At 59.7% G+C, this 18,501-nt stretch overlaps 1 protein-coding gene across 2 annotated transcripts; it reads left to right on the forward strand.

Annotated features, from left to right (window-relative positions):
- Nucleotides 1-1,313: 1,313 nt before the first annotated feature.
- On the forward strand, nt 1,314-17,149 carry TTYH1 (tweety family member 1). 2 transcript variants are annotated; one of them, XM_045989487.1, is made up of 14 exons: nt 1,314-1,524; nt 5,491-5,669; nt 7,592-7,703; nt 8,423-8,643; nt 10,769-10,864; nt 12,077-12,149; nt 12,515-12,590; nt 13,088-13,143; nt 13,311-13,403; nt 13,565-13,657; nt 16,204-16,346; nt 16,475-16,520; nt 16,609-16,689; nt 16,810-17,149. In XM_045989487.1, the coding sequence occupies exons 1-13, from the start codon at nt 1,399-1,401 to the stop codon at nt 16,645-16,647; spliced, it is 1,353 nt and encodes a 450-aa protein (XP_045845443.1). In that variant the 5' UTR covers nt 1,314-1,398; the 3' UTR covers nt 16,648-16,689; nt 16,810-17,149. The 2 variants fall into 2 exon arrangements, with proteins under 2 accessions (XP_045845443.1, XP_045845441.1); XM_045989485.1 differs by lacking the exon at nt 16,475-16,520.
- The last annotated feature ends 1,352 nt before the right edge of the window (nt 17,150-18,501 follow it).

Here is an 18,501-nt window from a genome sequence, read left to right on the forward strand (position 1 = left end):
CACCACTATCAATAATTTTCTCCTAGCAATGGGATGGGCAACTGCTATCTCCAGACATTTCTTACCAGTCCGGGGCACAATATTGGGATGAGAAAGGTGGAGTACTAACCTTCTAGGAGAGGCCAGGTGTGGGGACCCCAGGTGGCAAAGTCTAGTCTAGCTCCACAAGGGTGGGAAGGATCCCTGGGTCAGGTTCCTAGGAACCTTAGTTTTAGCTCCAACAGTGACTGCCCGGGGGGGGGGGGGTGATGTCAAATAGCTGGGTCCCCTCCAAGGGTCTCTACTTTCCCACAAATCGGTGTGGTATCAGCGGGTTCCTGTGAGACTCATTATAGACAGCAGCTGGAAAAAATGCTCTGTAAACTGTAAAGTGAATGGCAAGAGGCAGGGGGACCCTTAAGTACATTGAAGTAATCCTTAAAGAGTTTGGAGAGGTTCTTAAGCCCATGGCAGGCATTCTTATAAAGATGGGGGGGGTCCCTATTCCTAGATAGATGAGTGGGGTTCTTCTTGGGGTGGGAGGGGTCCTTATGCAGGTCTGAGGGGTCCTTAACACCGGTATGCAGGCTTACATCCTGGAGTGATCTGCACACATAGGAAGGTTTGTGTATAGAAACTGTATTCTTATGCAGATTTTAAAAGGTGGGGGTTTTACCCAAATGATAGCCTTTATAGATGAAAGGACCCTTACACACAGAAGTGAGGGTTTTTTTTTAATATTAATTAATTAATTTATTTTTTTTCAACATAACAGTATTCATTGTTTTTGCACAACACCCAGTGCTCCATGCAATAGGTGCCCTCCCCTGCTTCCCCCACCACCACCTGCTTCCCCCAACCTCCCACCCCCGCCCCTTCAAAACCCTCAGGTTGTTTTTCAGAGTCCATAGTCTCTTATGGTTCGCCTCCCCTTCCAATTTCCCTCAACTTCCTTCTCCTCTCCATCTCATGAGGGGTTTTTTTTTTAATTGACCCAACTGACCATTATTTATAAAGTGCTGTGCCAATACTTAGTGACCTTTGCACAGACGTAAAGGTTCTTCCTAGGGATAAGGGAACCTTATGCTGCTCTAGGCTGATTGCATGGTACCAGCGGCCTCATTTGGACAGTGATGTCGCTGGACAGCGTGGTACCTGCGCCAGCCGCAGGTGGGAGCCGTCACTGAGGGGCGGAGCGCTGGGGGCCCGCTGGCAGTCCCCCCAACAGCCACCAGAGGCAGCACCGTCCCCGTCTGGTCCGCGCCTCCCCCCTCCTCCCCCAATCTCCGCCCCCCACCCTCTTCCTCCCCCTGCTCCGCTCCCCTGAGCCCCGCCAGACCCCGCTCCGCCCGCGCCCCGCTCTACTGCCGAGGCTACCGCAGCCCCGGCGTCGGCCCCGCTGTGCCCTCCCCGGGGGCTATGGGGGCGCCCCCGGGCTACCGACCCTCCGCTTGGGTGCATCTGCTCCACCAGCTGCCCCGCGCCGACTTCCAGCTCCGCCCGGTACCCAGCGGTTTCGCTCCCCAAGAGCAAGAATACCAGCAGGTGGGAGCGGGTGCGGGGTCGTGGGGGCGGGGGCAGAGGGGGGAGGCAGAGTTATGGGTCCCGAGGGAGAAAGGGGCTGGGTGATGGATTCCTGTGTTTTCCGGGGGTGGGGGTCAAGCCCGGACTTCGGGGTACCTGAAAGGAAGAGGAGCATAGGGGTCCCATACCTGGAGGTTCCCCTGGGACAGGCGCTGGGAGACCAGAGCCCTGACTCCTTAAATAAGGAAGGGCCAGGGGTCTGCACCTCTTAGTCACAGAGGAGGGATGGGACCGGGGAGCCTTGGAGTCCAGGGTCTCTGAGAGCTGCCTGGGAAGCTAGCCTCCAGGGTCATCAGGGCGATAGGTCCACTCTCCGTGTCCTGAAAGATGCCCCTCCCCTCATAGGATCCGGGGTGTCCAGATAAGGTGGGACTCGGCAGAGACAGGAACTGATAGTGGTGGGGAGGAAGAGGCTGGGGCGCCCCCGTTCAGGACAGGATTGAAACCTGAAATGGGGAAGGGGCCAGAGGGATGTGGGTCCAGGGCTGGGAAGACAAGGCAGAGGTGCTGGAAGAGGAAGCTTGCAGCCAGTCCCCAGTCCCAGGACAGAAGAGGAGGCGGCCAGGGTGCTCGGGTGGGGGGCAGTGGAAATGAGGTTCCATCTGGGGACCGGAGGATGACAGAAATGGGTCCGGAGGGTGGGGCTGGGGTAGGAATCTTGCAGAGGCAGGGGTCCCTGGGGAAGGGGACCCGGCCTGGGTCAGCTCCAACATGGGCGAAAGAACTGTCCCCTGACCCAGTTTAATTCAAGTCCTTGACTTTGAGATTAATGAGGAGCAAGGCTTAGCTGAGCCCGGGAAGGGTGGGGGAGTGTGTGCATGTGGGGGCTGGGGGGGGGGGCTGGGAGCCCCAGTGCAGCCTTTGGATGGGTCCTGGGCCCTGCCTATAGGGTCCAGGCCCCTTGGATCTGGTCTAGGAAGCTCCTGGGATAAAGGGCTGGGGATTGGAGAGCTTAGGAAGCGTGGGGGGTCCCAGAAAAGCAGAGGGGGGATGTGTGCTGTATTCTGAGCTATTTGGGTCATGGCTGTACCAGTCTGCAGCAGCTCCTCCCTGCCTTCTCTACGCTGCCCTCTCCCCACCAAACAGGGACGGCCGTTCCCTTGCCCAGGGCCTGTGGTGTACACAGTCACCACCTCTAGGGCTGGTCACCAACGCCCGCTCACAGTGGAGACCTGCCCACACAGCCACGCAGGTTGTTGGCCCCAGGCACTGCCCCAGGCACTCAGAGAGGCTCACTCCACCCCCCTCACCGACAGGCAAGGTGACAGCACTGGGACAGGCATGGAGTCACATGACCCAGGAGGGGACACTGCCCCCCAGGAAGATCACTGCTGTGGGCGCAGCTGGGAAAAGTCAGGCACTGGGTGACACGGGGCTGGAAGACAAACTCACTAGCTCACTTGTAGACACACACACAGCCACATATCCAGACACACATGTTTACACACACACACACCACGTTTACTTGTATACACAGTGACACACATTTACACATGCACACACACTCCTGTCCTCACACACACTCACACATAGTTACATATACATACCCTACACTTGCTTGTATACACCACAGTCACATATCTATACACACGTTTACACATACGCACAATTCTTGCCCTCACTCACACGCACGCCCCACATTTACTTGTATACACACTGACACACGTTTACATACACACACACTCCTTTCTCACACACTCACACTCCCACAGTGTCACATACACATAGCCCTTAGTCACACTCACTTGTAGACACGAACACAGCCACTATCCATACACATGTTTACACGTTCACACACACAAGTCCTGCCCTCACACACACTCACACACCCACATTCACTTGTATACACACTGACACACATTTACACATTCACACACAATTCTTGTCCTCACTCACACACCCCACATTCACTTTTACGCACACTGACACACATTTACACATTCACACACAATTCTTGCCCTCACTCACACACCCCACATTCACTTGTATACACACTGACACACATTTACACATTCACACACAATTCTTGCCCTCACTCAACACTTACACACCCCACATAGTCATATACACACCCACACTCACTTGTGTACACAGAGACACACGTTTACACATGCACACACATTCCTGTCCCCTCCGCACACATAGTCACATATACATACCCTACACTCACTTGCATACCCACAGTCACGTATCCATACACACACTGAAACATTTGTACATTCACACTCACACAATTCCTGCTCTCGTTCACACCCCACACAGTCACATACATACAACCCACATTCACTGTGTACACATGAACATTCACACACACACTGACACATGTTTACACATTCACACACATTTCTGTCCTCACACATTCACACACACACTCCACACTCACAGTCACCTATAGCAAACACACAATTCCTGCTCTCATTCACTCACACACTCACACACCCCAAGCTCACTTGTATACGCTCACACACACATTTACACATTCTTACCCTCACTCACACACACTCATACACACATACACATACTCACATACCACATTCACTTGTATACACACTCACACACATCTTACACACAAATTTGCATATACCCATACATTCACTCATATATAACACACACATGTTCACACACACACACATACACACACCACCAGGGACCACTCAGACTCAAAGAATCATGCCCAAAACACACAAATGCCAACAGATCACTCTCACACCTGTAGACATAGGTGTTCCCACAGGGACACTCATTCGCTCTCTCTCCCTCACACACACACAGGTGTAGTAATCTCGTGGCAGATAAACACAGTCAAAGATAAAACATCCAGTTTCATAGCCATAGGGACAAATATACCACACACTTGTTTCATTTGCACACACAGACCACACTTGTGTCCTTCACACATGCATACACACACACACACTCCAGCCACACTGCAAGGACAAAGGCAGAGATACACTGTGGATTACAGGAAACAGCATTAGTGAGTCTGGAGGGGTGACTGTGTTCTGGATGTTGTCCCTACCTGCTGTTTGGCTCAAGGTAAACCCAGTCCCATTCTGGCCACCTGTGAAGGGGACAGGACCTCACAGCCACTCCTGCAAAGTCTTGCCTTGTGGAGAGCCCTGCTGTCCTGCAGGGCTTTTCCAACGACACATACCTGCTCCCCCTGCCTCTGCCCTCCCAGCTTTTGGTGTCTCCGTGTCTCCTTTCTCGGCATCTCTGCTTTTCCACTCCTCTCTGTCTCTCTCCCCCACCCCCACTCTGTGTCTCTCTGTCTCCAAGTCTCCATCCCTGAGTCTTGCACACACACTCTGTCATGGAGGCTGTCACGCCCCCCTCCCCGTGAGTCTCTGGGTGACAGACTCACACTGCGGTGGGTGTGCAGAGCTCAGCACAGGGGAGTGAGCGAGCAGTGAGTGGGGAGGACCGGCAAGGAGGAGGGAAGAGGAAGCCTGCCGCCCCTGACTTCACACCCATCTCCAGGAACAGACACCCCCCGTCTGCCCCCTGATCCCACCTAGTTCCGGACGCAGGTCTCAGAAGGTTCCTGGGAGCTGCTCTCTTCCAGCTGCCTGGCTGGAACAGAGGACACAGGGGATGCCTGGGATGATGAGGACACAGTCTCAGAGAGGGGAAGGCTCCTGCTGAAGGTCACACCCAGAGCAGAACTGGAGTCCAAGATTTGGGCCTCTCAGTTAGGAAGCTCTCTCCAGTGACGCAGTCCCAAACTGCCGAGCCCCAGAAGCCAGCCTGGGAGGGGCTGGGGACCCCATCTTTCCCCACAAACCTGAAAAGCAGAGGCTGGGCTTGGCCCCCCTTTCTAGCCAAGGCTGCCTTCCACCTCCACTGAAGTCCCCGATTCAGGACCTCCAGCCATGCAGGGAGGGAGCAGTGAGCCCCTCTGAGGCCTCATGTCTCCCCCTTCCCCAGGCCCTGTTGCTGGTGGCGGCCTTGGCAGGCCTGGGCTTGGGCCTGAGCCTCATTTTCATTGCTGTCTACCTCATCCGCTTCTGCTGCTGCCGGCCCCCAGAGCCCCCCGGGGCCAAAAGCCCCCCACCGGGGGGAGGCTGTGTCACCTGGAGCTGCATCGCTGCCCTTCTCGTCGGCTGGTAATGGGGCCCCAGGGTGGGTGGGGAATGGGGACGCGGGCTCCCCACAATCTCGGCTGGTCTTCCTGCTAGTGCCCTAGAATCCCACCTCAGCCTTGCTGCGGGAAGAACTGCTCCCATTTCGTGGATGGACAGACTGAGTTTCAAGAAGAGGCGGGACTTCCCAAGGGCAATCAGGCCAGCAGGAGGGGGTAGAGGTTAAGAGCTAGGGTTTGGTGGCTTTGTCACCAAAGCGCTGCACAGCTAGGGGAGTGGTAGAGTCAGTTGCTCCAGGACTCAGTTTCCACATCTCTGAAATGGACATTATAGTAACATCCACCTCCTATTCTTAGTAACGGTGGGATTAAATGAGAGAAGGTACAGAGCCTGGACCACAGTCCTACTTGGGGCGCAGTAACGCTTGATATCATTCATTAACTTACTCGCTCATTCATTCATTCATTCATTCATTCCACAACAATTTCTTGCGGATCTACTCTGTGCGGGAAGATACTGAACTGGCCAGGCGAGGTTCTTGCCCTCCTGGAGCTGATGTTCTAGTCAAGGAGACAGACAGCAAAGTAGTGTTTGCAGTCCAGGAGCAGAGCTGGGAGTCCAGACCTGAGCTGGTCTAACTCCTTCCCACTAACCCGGGACAAGTCTCGGGGAGAGGGACAAAGCAACTTTTCAAGGTCCCTTCTCCCAAGTGGCCAGTGGAGATTCAGACCTGCAAGCCCCTCTCAGAGCCCGGGAGGGGGTTCTGTGCGGGGGGGGGGGCACCGGGGGTTAGAGAGGAGGGAGCGCTTGAGGACACGCCAGCACACCATTCACCAAGAGCCGGTTCTAAGCCCAGCCCTCCCTGTCAGGCCACCCCCAGCGGCGCAGGAGTCCTATTGCACAAACGGGGACGCTGGGATCCGAGAGAGACCCGCCCCGGATCCGGGGGAGTGGCGGGCTGGGCCCTAACCCTACCGCCTCCCTGCGGGGAGCAGCACAGTGTGTTTGGGGGTGTCTGTGGTGGGGTGGGGAGAGCAGGGCGTCCTAGATGCCAAATGCTTCCTCTTCGGGCTCTCTCGGCTGGGGGTGGACGGGGGTGGTGGACAAAGGCCCTGTGGGGGAGAGACACGGCCGGCCCCCAGCGGCCTGGGAACAAGAGCAGCTTTGTCCCGCCGGGAACAATGGGCGGGGGCGCCAGGGCGGGCGTGGGAGCCCAGGGTAAAGGGGGGGGGGGGCGGTGGCCGGCGCTGGGAACTGTGAGGGCGTCCGGCTCCCTCCGCCTGGTCGGGCCTGGCCCCTGCGCGGAGGGACACTCTTGTGGGTGGGGGGATGGGCCCACATTCAGACCCCACAATGGAGCTCTGTGTGCCGGCCGCGGAGGGGCGGGGGCGCAGGCTTCTGGCCCATCGGCCCACATTCCCTTGCTTTGCTCTCAGCTGGCCAGACGCTTGGGTCCTGGGGTCGGGGGAAGGCGGGGAGCTCCAGACCCAGGGGCCCCCCCGGAGATGATGACTGGGGGCCAGCGGTCTTAGGAACCCCCAGGAGGCGGGGAGGGGACAGGGGCACCCTCAAGGGACAGGTGCTGAAGACTCGGGATGCTTGAGGAAGGGATGGAGGGCTGGGTATGGGCCGACAATCCTGGGGCTGGGGGTGACAGGGGTTCCGCTCCAGTAAGGTGCGGGTTAAATCCGCCCCCCCCCCCCCCCGCCTCTCCCGGCCCCTCCCCTCCACCCACCATTAGCATCACAATGACGTCCCTCGGGCGGGGGAGGGGGCTTCCCGTTACCTTGGCAACCGGTGGGGGCCAGGCTGGAGGCTTTCCTTTCCCACGAAGGGCTGGACCGAGGGGGTGGGGGTGGGAGAGGGGATTGGGTGTGAGGAGGTTGGGGGGACGCGGCCCCGGGGTCCCAGGACGGGCTGTGATTTCCCGTCCCTCCCCCTCTCAGCGCCGGCATTGGCATCGGTTTCTATGGCAACAGCGAGACCAGTGATGGGGTGTCCCAGCTCAGCTCGGCACTGCTGCATGCCAACCATACGCTCAGCGCCATAGACCACCTGGTGAGGGGCCAGGCACCGGCCAGACCCCAGACCCACATCCAAACTCGTTCCACCTCCCAGAGAAATGGGGCCCAAACTCAGAGTCGAGACCCCATACCTGAGACTTAGGACCCCAGACTCTGACCTCGGACTATACGCCCCCCTCCAACCCTGTCCGCAGCGGGGACCTTACACGTGGCACCCTCAGACCCTCCACCCGGATCTGAAACATGCGGCTCAATTCTAGACCCCAATTCATACTTAGTCTCAGCCCTGGACCCCTGCCCTCAGGTCAGATCCAGGCCCCCAGACCCAATCTATGCCCCAAACGAAAGCTCAGGGACCTCAGTGCTGAGACCCAGGACTCTGACAAGGGGCCTCGCTCCCATCCCCAGGCCCGGGGTTCCAGGTCCAGAGCTGAGACCCAGGCTGACCTCAGACCTCAAATTTCGTGTCCAGGGCAGACCCTGGACCATGGAATCCAGACTTAGGACCTCAGACCCAGGCAGACAGATGCTAACTTCAGACTCAAATGCTCAGGCATAATTACAGTTCTGGGGCCTTAGTCTTACCTGGGCCCCAAGCCACTGACCCCCAGGGCTCCTGATGGGAGCCACAGCACATCATTCCACAGATGTCCTAGTCCCCAGATCTCAGACACCTGCCACAACTACTGCACCCCCACACCCGCCTCCCCAGGGCATGCCTGCCTCTGACCCCAGACTCTCCCCTGCACGCAGGTGTCAGAGACGGTGGAGAGGCTGGGTGAGGCTGTGAGGACAGAGCTGACCACCCTGGAGGAAGTGCTGGCTCAGCGCACGGAGCTGGTCGCTGCTGCCCGTGGGGCTCGGCGGCAGGCAGAGGCGGTGGCCCAGCAGCTCCAGGAGCTGGCCTTCTGGAGGGGAGTGCCCTTGAGCCCCCTGCAAGTGGCTGAAGATGTGTCCTTTGTGGAGGAGTACAGGTGGGTGACATGTTCTCACCCTCGGGTGACCATGCGTCCAGGTGGCCATGGGGCAATGTCTGGTTGTCGCAGCTCGGGAGGGGGCGCTACTCACACCTGGTAGGTGGGGACCAGAGACACATCCTGCCTGGCAGCAAAGGGTGGCCTGTCTGGAGTGTCCCAGTGCCCAGGCTGAGAGACACCCCGCTCACATCCTTGCATCCGCCCGCTCACTCGCTCTCCCCTCAGTCATCCATCTGACGTGTGCATCCTCTCAACAGATGTTTATCTAGCACCTTCTGGTGCGAGAGAGGGGTGCCCGGTGGTTAGGAACATGAGCTCTGAAGCCAGGTGGCCACTCCTGGGCTGTGGGACCGGTTACCCGTTCTGAGCCTCGATGTCCCAATCTGTAAAGTGGGAGTGATGGGTTGGATTGTTGAGGATCAGAGGAGTCCGTGCCCATTAAGTGCTTACAACAGTGACTGGCACGCGCCGTGCAGGTGTGTGTAAGATGCACGTTTCTATAACACAGGGCAGTGAACAAACAGACACCAGTTCCTACCCAGTAGGAACCCAGGAGTCCAGTAAGGGGCCCAGTAATAAATGAACGCCTGTGAGGGGGTGGGTGGTAAGAGCTTTGGAGAAAAGTGAAACAAGGGAGGGCAACGGGCTGAGGACAGAGGCTGGCAGTCTGCCTGTGGCCTGGGGCGGGGTGGATGTGAGTGTGGGGGGAACATGGGGAGGCCGCGCTGCAAGGTGGTGTGTGGAGGAGGGACATAGTTTGTGGCTATCTGGGGTGGCCGCCCTTGCCAGCAGCCCGTAGGAGGAAGTCCTCATTGCTTCGGCTGCTGGGAATGATGTCTCCTGTTTATCTGACTCTGGGGGCCCAGCCCAGGTGTGAGGACAGACGCAAGAGACTGGGTCCTGGCTTCTGTGCTGCAGGGTGGAGGCCCCAGGGATGAAGCAGTCCGTGACAAGGATGCCCCCATGGGGCATCAGACAAGCCTGGGTCCCAGGGAGTCCAGGTTCCGCGCTTTGGCTGGGCCATCCTTGGGCCAGGCCTCAGCCCCCCCCCCCCCCCCCGCCCCCGCCAGGGGCCCCAGGCAGCCGCAGGGTGAGGCAGACCCACCCCCAGCAGGAAAGGTCGCTGGAAGTTCCAGTGTGAGAGCCTGGACCGGGAGTCCTCCCTCAGGGCAGGTGGCCCGTTTCCTGCAAGGTTACTGGGGCCCCCAGCGGGAGAGCTTCCTGGCCCAGTTCCCAGAGGCCACGGGTGGGCCTGCACAGCCGCTTAGGGCAGAAGGGTGGGCTGCCCCGATGGAGGAAGGGAGAGTGAAGCTGGGGTGCGTGGTGGGGATGGGACGCTGGCAGCAAAGGCCTGCAGGTCTCCCTGAGCCACGTGGCCCAGCTCAACCCCGGGGAAGCAGGGTCCGCTAGCTGCTCGGGTGCCCCAGCTGGGATAGCTGCGAGGGACCCGGCCAGTGCGGGCCCAGCCGGGGCACACCCACGGCCACTCACCCGGCCTGTGAGGCTATTTCCAGAACACTCCCGCCTGCCAGCCCTCCGAGCAGAGGGAATCCGTCGTTAACACACACTACCATTGGAAGCTCCCTGAGTGACGGTCCAGCTTGGGTTTCAGGCCGTCTGTGTGCCCGGCATCCTTCTAAGTTCACACTCCTTAGCCTCACAACTCCCTCTCGGAGCGGGCGCTGCTGTTCTCCCCCACGTTACAGGTGGGGAAACCGAGGCACAGAGGCAAAGGCCCCGAGACAAGGTTGCACACAGGTAGGAAGTGGAGAGGCTGGCGCCCAGCCCCAGGGCATGCCACAGGACACTCAGCCCATGCCCGGGAACCGCTCACTTCACTCTGCAGGTGCCATGGCAGGTGGCGCTGGGGGATACCAGTGGCTTGTGCTCGGTGACAGGGCCTGTGTGTGGTCCAGCTAGGGAGGCGCCTGGCCCCTGGCACCTGAGCTCTGAAAGGCCGCAGTGGCCGGCCTCCCAGTGCACCTGCTTCACAAGGAGCCAGCTGTGGCCTGGGAACAACGGCATGAGTGTCGGGGGCCATCCCCCTCTGCCAGGCTCCGGTCGGGGAGCCTGGGTCCGGAGGGCCAGATCTGCTGCTCAGTGGCCCTCGTCCCTTCTCCAGGTGGCTGGCCTATGTTCTCCTGCTGCTCCTGGAGCTGCTGGTCTGTCTCTTCACCCTCCTGGGCCTGGCAAAGCAGAGCAAGTGGCTCGTGATCGTGTAAGTCCAGGTGCCCTCCGGGTGGCCTCCACTTTTCCTCCTGCAGCGCTCTGGCAGGAGGGACACTGTCCTCCTTCCCTCGTCCCACAAACTTCCAGGGAGGTCCTGGGCGGGGCCAGCACCTGCCAAGACACCAGACCTAGCGCAGGCCTGGCAGGCAGAGCAGGGAACACAGGCCCCGAGGCGAGCAAAGAGCTCCAAAATCCTAGGGAAAATGATACAATGTTTGCGGTGAGGATGGGGCGGTTTCTGACTTCCCTGCACGGCCGTGCACACACAGCTCTGTGAGGGAGGGACCCCTCAGGCACCTGCCTTGCAGAGGGGTACTGGAGGCAGCGGGCTTCCACCTCTGAGGCTGCGTGGCCCTTACGGGGCTCAGGGAAACTCAAGACCACATCCTTACTTAACGGCTCGTTCCGTGTGGCCAGCCCTGTTCTGGAACCCTTGCACTGACCCTTCGCCCCATTAACATGGAGAGAGGGGCTCAGAGAGGTTGGGCTACTTGCCCCAGGCCACACAGCCAGGAAGAGCCGGAGCTGGTTTCCCACTCAGGCCAGTCCATCCCATGTAGAAGAACCCCTGAATCCTCGCTGCCTCTGGGGGTCCTGCTGATGCTCCCCAGTCTCCACACCCCCCTGGGTGAGAGTCCTGCTGTGCCATGCAGGCTCCCCCTGAGGCTGAGAGGTGGTGACCACCCTCCAGTGCTGACCTTCACCTCTGGACCCCTCCCCAGAGAAAAACCAGGCCGAGGTTCTAGCCCTGGTGGCAGCCAGGTCTTGGAGGGAAGGTGTGGCTGGTGCAGGAAGCCGACCAGGCCATGCTCCAAGCTGGGAGACATGCACGGACTGCTGGGCTCCCGCGGATGCAAAGCCAGGAAGCAGAGCCCAGAAGTGGGCAGCAGCTCTCCCAGAATCCCAGAGCAAGGCGGGGGCAGAGCTGGGCTGCTGGCTTGCCAGCCCAGGGCCCTCTTCTCACTGTCCTCCCCCTCACTCCCGGGGAGGGACCAGATGTTCAGTTTGCTATGAACAATCACAGGTCTACTACCTGCACTCCCGTCCTCCCCCAGCCCCTAGTTTCTCTGCCCCTAATTCTGATCCTCCAGGTTCCAGAGGTTGGTAGGGGGGTGGGGCTGTGATGGGATTTGGGGTGGAGGAAGGGAAGAGGTGAGGCAGGGAAATTAAGAACCCAAACCTGTCCCTTCCCCCTTTATAGGATGACAGTGATGAGTCTCCTGGTTCTTGTCCTGAGCTGGGGCTCCATGGGGCTGGAGGCAGCTACAGCTGTGGTGAGTGCTGGAGGCCAGGCCCCTGGGTCCCAGGGCACGTCCTGAGGGGAAGGACTTGGAGGCAGGATCACATGTTCTGAGGTCTAGAAGCTGGAGACTTAGACACTTGGGTCCTAAGGGAAGAGGGGGCTGTGGGCCTGGACTCCTGGGTCTGAGGGAAGAGGGGACGGAGGCCCAGATTCCTGGGTCTGAGGGAGGAGGGGCTGGGGGTCTGGACCCCTGGGTCTGAGGGGGCGACTGGGGGCCTGGGCCCTTGGCTCCCCAGGAATGGTGGGGGCTGGGGGGTGAGCCAGACACCCCATTCTGTGGGAATGTGGAATTGGAGCAGTGTCTGGTCCGAGCCCCTCTCTCCCTGCCTCCCTCAGGGCCTCAGTGACTTCTGCTCCAGTCCTGAAACCTACATCCTGAACCTGACCCAGGAGGAGACTGGGCTCAGCTCAGGTGACCCCATCACCCCCATGCAGACCCTGACTCCTCAGGCCCTCAGGTGGGGTGGGTGCCCCGTCTCAGAAGCTCTCAGCACCTCTCCTGCTGGCCTGGGAAAGAGACAGGAATACAGATGCTGGACTTGGGGGAGAGCGGTCAGGAGACGGCTGGGAGTCCCTTCCCAGGAGCAGGAGGATTTGGCCAGGAACGCTGCACAATTTAGTCAAGGGCAGGACGGCAGAAGCCAGGGTTTGCAGGGAGTGTGGAGACCCTCCAGTTTTTGGCTGTGGTTGGAGCAGAAGTGATGGGAACCGTGTAGGTAGCTTGTCCCTGAAGGCCAGGCGGTGGGCACCACAGGAGGACCCTGGGCTGGGGAGAGCCCCCCCCCCCCCCCCCCCCCCGTCCTGACGGTGGGAAGTGGGAAGACAGGGCCCTGCCCCTTCCCAGCTTCGCTGGGGGGCTGTTGCGGGGACCCCGGCTCAGGGGCGTCTCCTCTTTCCCTCCCACTTCAGACATCCTGAGCTATTACTTCCTCTGCAACCAGGCGGTCTCCAACCCCTTTCAGCAGGTTAGGGGAGCGGGCAAGGGAGCGGGGTGGAGGAGGGCGGGCTGGGGCGGGGACGGCAGGTCCTGAGGGAGGCTGCGGGGGGGGCGGGGCCCCGCAGTCCTGTGTCCTCGGGGAGGAGAGTGGACTGGGGGCGGCCACTACCCGGCCCTCCCCCTGTCTTCCCGCAGAGGCTGACTCTGTCGCAGCGAGCTCTGGCCAACATCCACTCCCAACTGCAGGGCCTCGAGCGGGAAGCTGTCCCCCAGTTCCCTTCTGCGCAGGTGGGCAGCCGTGCGCTTCCCCCACACCCGGACTCGGACCGGAAGTGGTGGGGGGTTGTGGGCGGGGCCCGATGCCTGTGGGCGGAGCCCGCCGAGGTGGGCGGAGCCAGGCCCTGCCGGGTCCCAAGGAACAGGTGGGGTGACCCTCCCTTCCCGCGCAGAAGCCTTTGCTGTCCTTGGAGGAGACGCTGAATGTGACGGAAGGAAATTTCCACCAGCTGGTGGCGCTGCTTCACTGCCGCGGCCTGCACAAGGTGCGCCCCGTCCCCCAAATTCTTCCAGGGAGCCCGAGACGTCCCGGCGCTTCTTACACCTGCCCTAGAGCTGATCTCTACCGCCCCGCCACCCCTGTCTGTCCGTCTGTCGTCACCTTCGCTCGCTCCGCCAGCCCTCCCTCCCCGGCTCCCTCCCCGTCTACCCCACTCGTCCCTCCCCCCTCCCCCACTCATCCCTCCACCCCCGCCCCCCCCCCCACTCGTTTCTCTCCTGGAGCCCTGGCAGCTTCGTGAATTCTGGGGCCCGACAGGCTGGGCTCCCCACCTCCGGCCCAGGGGCCACAGTCTGTTAGAGTGACTCACTGCGCCTGGCTTTACTAGATGCGGCACAGGTGGGACGCACCTGAGGCCTCGGTTGTCAAGCACTCTGGAGGAAATGCTGTCATCAGGGCACCTCCCCATGACGTGCCAGTGAGCCTCCGCTGCCAGGCAGTCATTCAGGGTCATGCCTTGGCTTCCTCACCCCACCTCCATCCCCAGGGCCTGCTGCCGCCCAGGCCTAGTCTTTCCCCCACAGGAGAGCACCCATGCCTCTTCCCCCCTCTCGTCTGTCCCCCCAGTGGCTCTCCAACAGGACTGCCAGATTTAGCAAACAACAAATATCTCTTTACCGTAGGTAGGTCCCACACCATAGTGGGGACATGTTTGTACTAAATATTTTTTGTGGTTGGGCATCCTGCATTTGATCTGGCGACTGCATCAGAGGGACCCATCTGTCCCACAGCACGGACCCTACTGGCCCTTGCTGGGATCCGCACCCCTTCCACAGCTCCCACTGTCCCCAGAGCGTCTCAGATTGGCACTGCAGCAAGGGGGGCAGTGGCAGTGAGGGAGGGGCAAGGAATCAACACTCAGAATTGCTGAGTACCTGAGCTGCAGGACTCCAGAATGCAACCCTGCACTTTTGTTCAAGGGTAAACTGAGGCCCATAAACTTCTCTTCGGTCCGGGCTGACCCTGGTCCGGATCGCACTTCTCAGGGTTCACTGTGGACAGAGGGAAGGGAGGGAGGTTGGAGGGTGGGTCAGTCTCACCCTCTACTTGTGCACCCCGTGATTCCGGCCTCTGTTTCCCCTCTCTGGACTTTAGGGTTTCCACATATTACATTCAGGATTGAGGGACATCAGGGATAAAGTGGCAGGAAGGTGTCTCTGGAGCCTGACAGATTTGACCCTAATCCAGCTCTACCTCTTCCAGGTTGTGTGACTCTGGGCAAGTGGCTTGCCCTCTCTGGGCTTCGACTTTCTGCCCACAAAAGGCGGCAGTGTGAGGGGGCCCAGATCTCTGCCTTGCAGGGATAGGAGCAGCATGAAAGGGCATGGTCTAGGTGCCTGAAACAGTAAAAAGAGAATGCCCCATCGCTCTGACAGGCCCCTGACTCGGGTTTCACTGGCACAGTACCAGATACAGCTGCCACCCCTCTTCCCCGTCCAGGGGCTCAAGCTGGAAACCTAGGATCATCCCTTTTGGCGTCTGTCCCTACCTCCCACACCCACTCCCCAGGCAAGCTCTGCCTCCTGAAGCCCATCTGGACTCGGAGCATGGCTCCCTCTGCCACTGCTGCTACCCGGGTCACCCTCCTCACCTCCCACCCAGGAGCCACAGAGCATTTTCCCTGTCCCTCTGCTTGCCCCCCCCCCATCTGTCCTCCCCAACAGTCAGCAGCTGGGTGAGCCTCTCTCCCACAATCCGATCAAGTTCTTTCTCCACTAAAATCCTCCAGTGACTTCCCTGCTCACGGATTAAAGTCTGGCTCCTGGCGTCACCTGCAAGGGCCCCTGGCTGGTCCCAGGCTCAGGCCCTTGCACTGCCCTCTCTGCACGGCCCACAGCAGCCCTCAAACCGCTCCAGGACCTGGAGCCCGTGGTTCCTTCCTGTCAAGGGCGGTCTCTGCTGTTGGGGTCCAGTCCTGCCTTCTGGTCCCCTCTCAGTATACGGTCACCTGAAATGACCTTCCGGAGCATGGTTACTCAAGCGTCCCTGGGACTGGGAGCCACACCTGGTACAGAGCAGGCCCTTGGCTACTCTGTGGGGTAAATGATGGCTGGGCATTCAGGAAACGACTCAGCTCAATTCCAGGGATGATGATGAGGGGCTGCCAGCATTTACTGAGAGTGTGTTATGTGCAAGGTGCAATTCTAAGTTGGGGGCGGGGGGTTCTTCCAAGCATGGCTCTAAGCGGAGATGTTGCCCCTGGGGGGCATGTGGCAGTGGTGGTCACAGGCAGAGTGGGGGTGCTCCTGGCAGATAGGGAGCAGGGCCCAGGGAAGCTACTCAACATCCTACCGGCACGGGACACCCCACCACGGAGAATCGTGGGTCTCACGATGTCAGAAGCCCCGCACTGGACCGAAGCGGAGCTGGCGAGGCGGCTGGCGGTGGGGTGGAGAGGGGGCCAAGATTTGGGTTTACGCCTGCAGGTGTAGTAATGACAGTGGTCGGAGCACCGCCTGTGTGCTGGTACGGAGGCACAGCCAGGGTGGGGGGGGGGGCGTGCCCACTGACGACCTCCCCCGCCCACCCCAGGATTACGGCGCTGCCCTGCGGGGCCTGTGTGAGGATGCCCTGGAAGGCCTGCTCTTCCTGCTGCTCTTCTCCCTGCTGTCTGCGGGGGCCCTGGCCACTGCCCTCTGCAGCCTGCCCCGTGCCTGGGCTCTCTTCCCGCCCAGGTCAGGAGGGGAGGGAGGGCGTGGTCCTGGGGGAGGCCGTGCAGGGCGGACCCCCGGGCTCCTGCTGGGGGGGGAGCCTCCTGATGGATCCCCCATCCTGCTTCTCTGCCACTCCCCTCGTCCCCCAGTGACGACTATGATGACACAGATGATGACGACCCTTTCAACCCTCAGGTACTAAACTCACCGGCCTGAGGGCAGAGGCTGGGGGCCTGTGCTACGAAGCGAGACCCCCTCCATGCTCCCTCCCATCTCCCCACAGGAATCCAAGCGCTTCGTGCAGTGGCAGTCATCTATCTGAGCCCCTCTTCCCTGCCAGACTGGAGACTGGGCCCCCACCCCGGTGAGCTCCCAGAGCTATGCCCTGGCTCCCCCCCAGCCAGCCCTGCTCACCTCGCCCTCCCTCTGGGCAGGGGGGGTGACCCTGCTCACCTGCATGTGGCATTATCTGCTCTCCTTGCAGTTCCTTCCCTGGCTGCCGGAGGAGACCCCACTAACCAGCCTGATGGTGCTCTCAGCTCTAACAGCACCTCTGGCCACGGATAGCCACATGGGACTGCCTCCCTGCCCTGCCTCTTCTCCCACACGCCCTTGCCCCTGTGAATCATCGAGGGGCGGGCCCTGGGGCTAGCAGGGAGGGGCAGCTAGCCAGCCAGCCCCCGAGGCCTCATCCCTGGCCACCAGGCCCATCCTTGAAGGGATGTGAATGCCCCTGCCACGCCCCAGGGGGCTTAGGGCCATCATCCCAACTTGTGGCACTAACTTGGGAATGGGTTGATTTGAAATAAAAGGGAAAACTTTATTTTACAAGCAGCTGCGTCCTTATTTGTCTTCTCCCTGCTCTGGCCTCCTGGTTGGGGCCGGGGAGACCCCCTGCCTCTCCTCCACCGCAACCTCCAGGCTGCCAGGCATTTCCAAAGACGCTGGGTTTTTGTTTCTTCTGATGTTGTTAAAATAATAAGACTTTTTTGCTCGATTCTAAAAGCAGGACATACGTCCTGACCCAGGAAGAACTCGGTGTGTGTGTGTGTGTGTGTGTGTGTTTGAGAGACAGAAGACAGATGTCAAGTTAGGGTGAAAGTCTGCGTTTCAAAGTTCGGCAGACACAGCTGGTCTGTCTGGAAGAAGACATTCTACAGACAAGACGGGTGAAAATCCAGGTGTAGACAAGGGAAGGGGCGGGCACACAGAGGAAGTAGGAGACGCTTGCTACATGCTGTACCTTGGCTGGAAAGGGGGCGTTTCCAGCAAGATACCCCAAAGCCGGCAAAGAAAATGTAATTCATTTGACAAGTTGTGGAACTAAAAAGCCAGGAGGCAAATCGGTAGTCTTGGGAAAAGCTGATTTCACACGTACGGCAGAGAAATGGGATTTTTATTACTACTTAAACTATGCAGTTTCTGTGAACTAAGAATAGGACAACTTCACTTGGAAATAAGCAACTGTGATGTCCGTTCGCTGAAATCAGTCCCCAAGGGCTGGTGTCCCAACCCTGACGAGGAGGAAGTGCAGCGTGAACGAGGAGGAACGCTTTTCTTCCACCTCTGCGCCGTGACACCAGAGCAGCGCTGGAGCCGCTGGGGCCAGCCTGGGCTGTGGCTCCGGATGCTGGGACAAGTCTGCTCACGTGTCACCCCCCAGCCAGGCTGTTCTACTCTGGGGATTCATTTCACGGAAATGGAACCTCAGGACGTGTATCAAGGGCTGTGAACTTGGAGCCGAAGGTCACAGAGAGAGGCCAGGTCCCATAAATCACCGCGTGGCAGGGCTCTCTGGACCACGATAGCTCTCGGGTTCGGGATTTCCAGGGACAGCCTAGGAAAGGAGAGGTGATCTGGGGGTGACAGATACAGCAGCACAGTAGACAAATGCAGGGCCACGACTAAGGGCCCTGGCTGCCACTCACCACCAGATGGCTACGGGCAGTGGAAGTTCAGCCCACCCCCACTGGTGGGGGCGGATGGGGGGTGGCAACGTAAGAACGCTCCCAGGCCCTCCTCTGAGATTCTCCTAGACCATAAGTCTCCCTGAACTCGCTGGGCCACGGAAACAGATTACTCCCCCGCCTGGTGTGGCGTCTCCCCTCGGGAAACACTGATGGGGTGACTTCCAAGTGCCATCAGGGTAGCATACTGGGTGGGACACAAACCACGC

The sequence above is a fragment of the Meles meles genome, chromosome 19 (genome assembly GCF_922984935.1).
Source record: "Meles meles chromosome 19, mMelMel3.1 paternal haplotype, whole genome shotgun sequence".
Lineage (NCBI taxonomy): Eukaryota > Metazoa > Chordata > Mammalia > Carnivora > Mustelidae > Meles > Meles meles.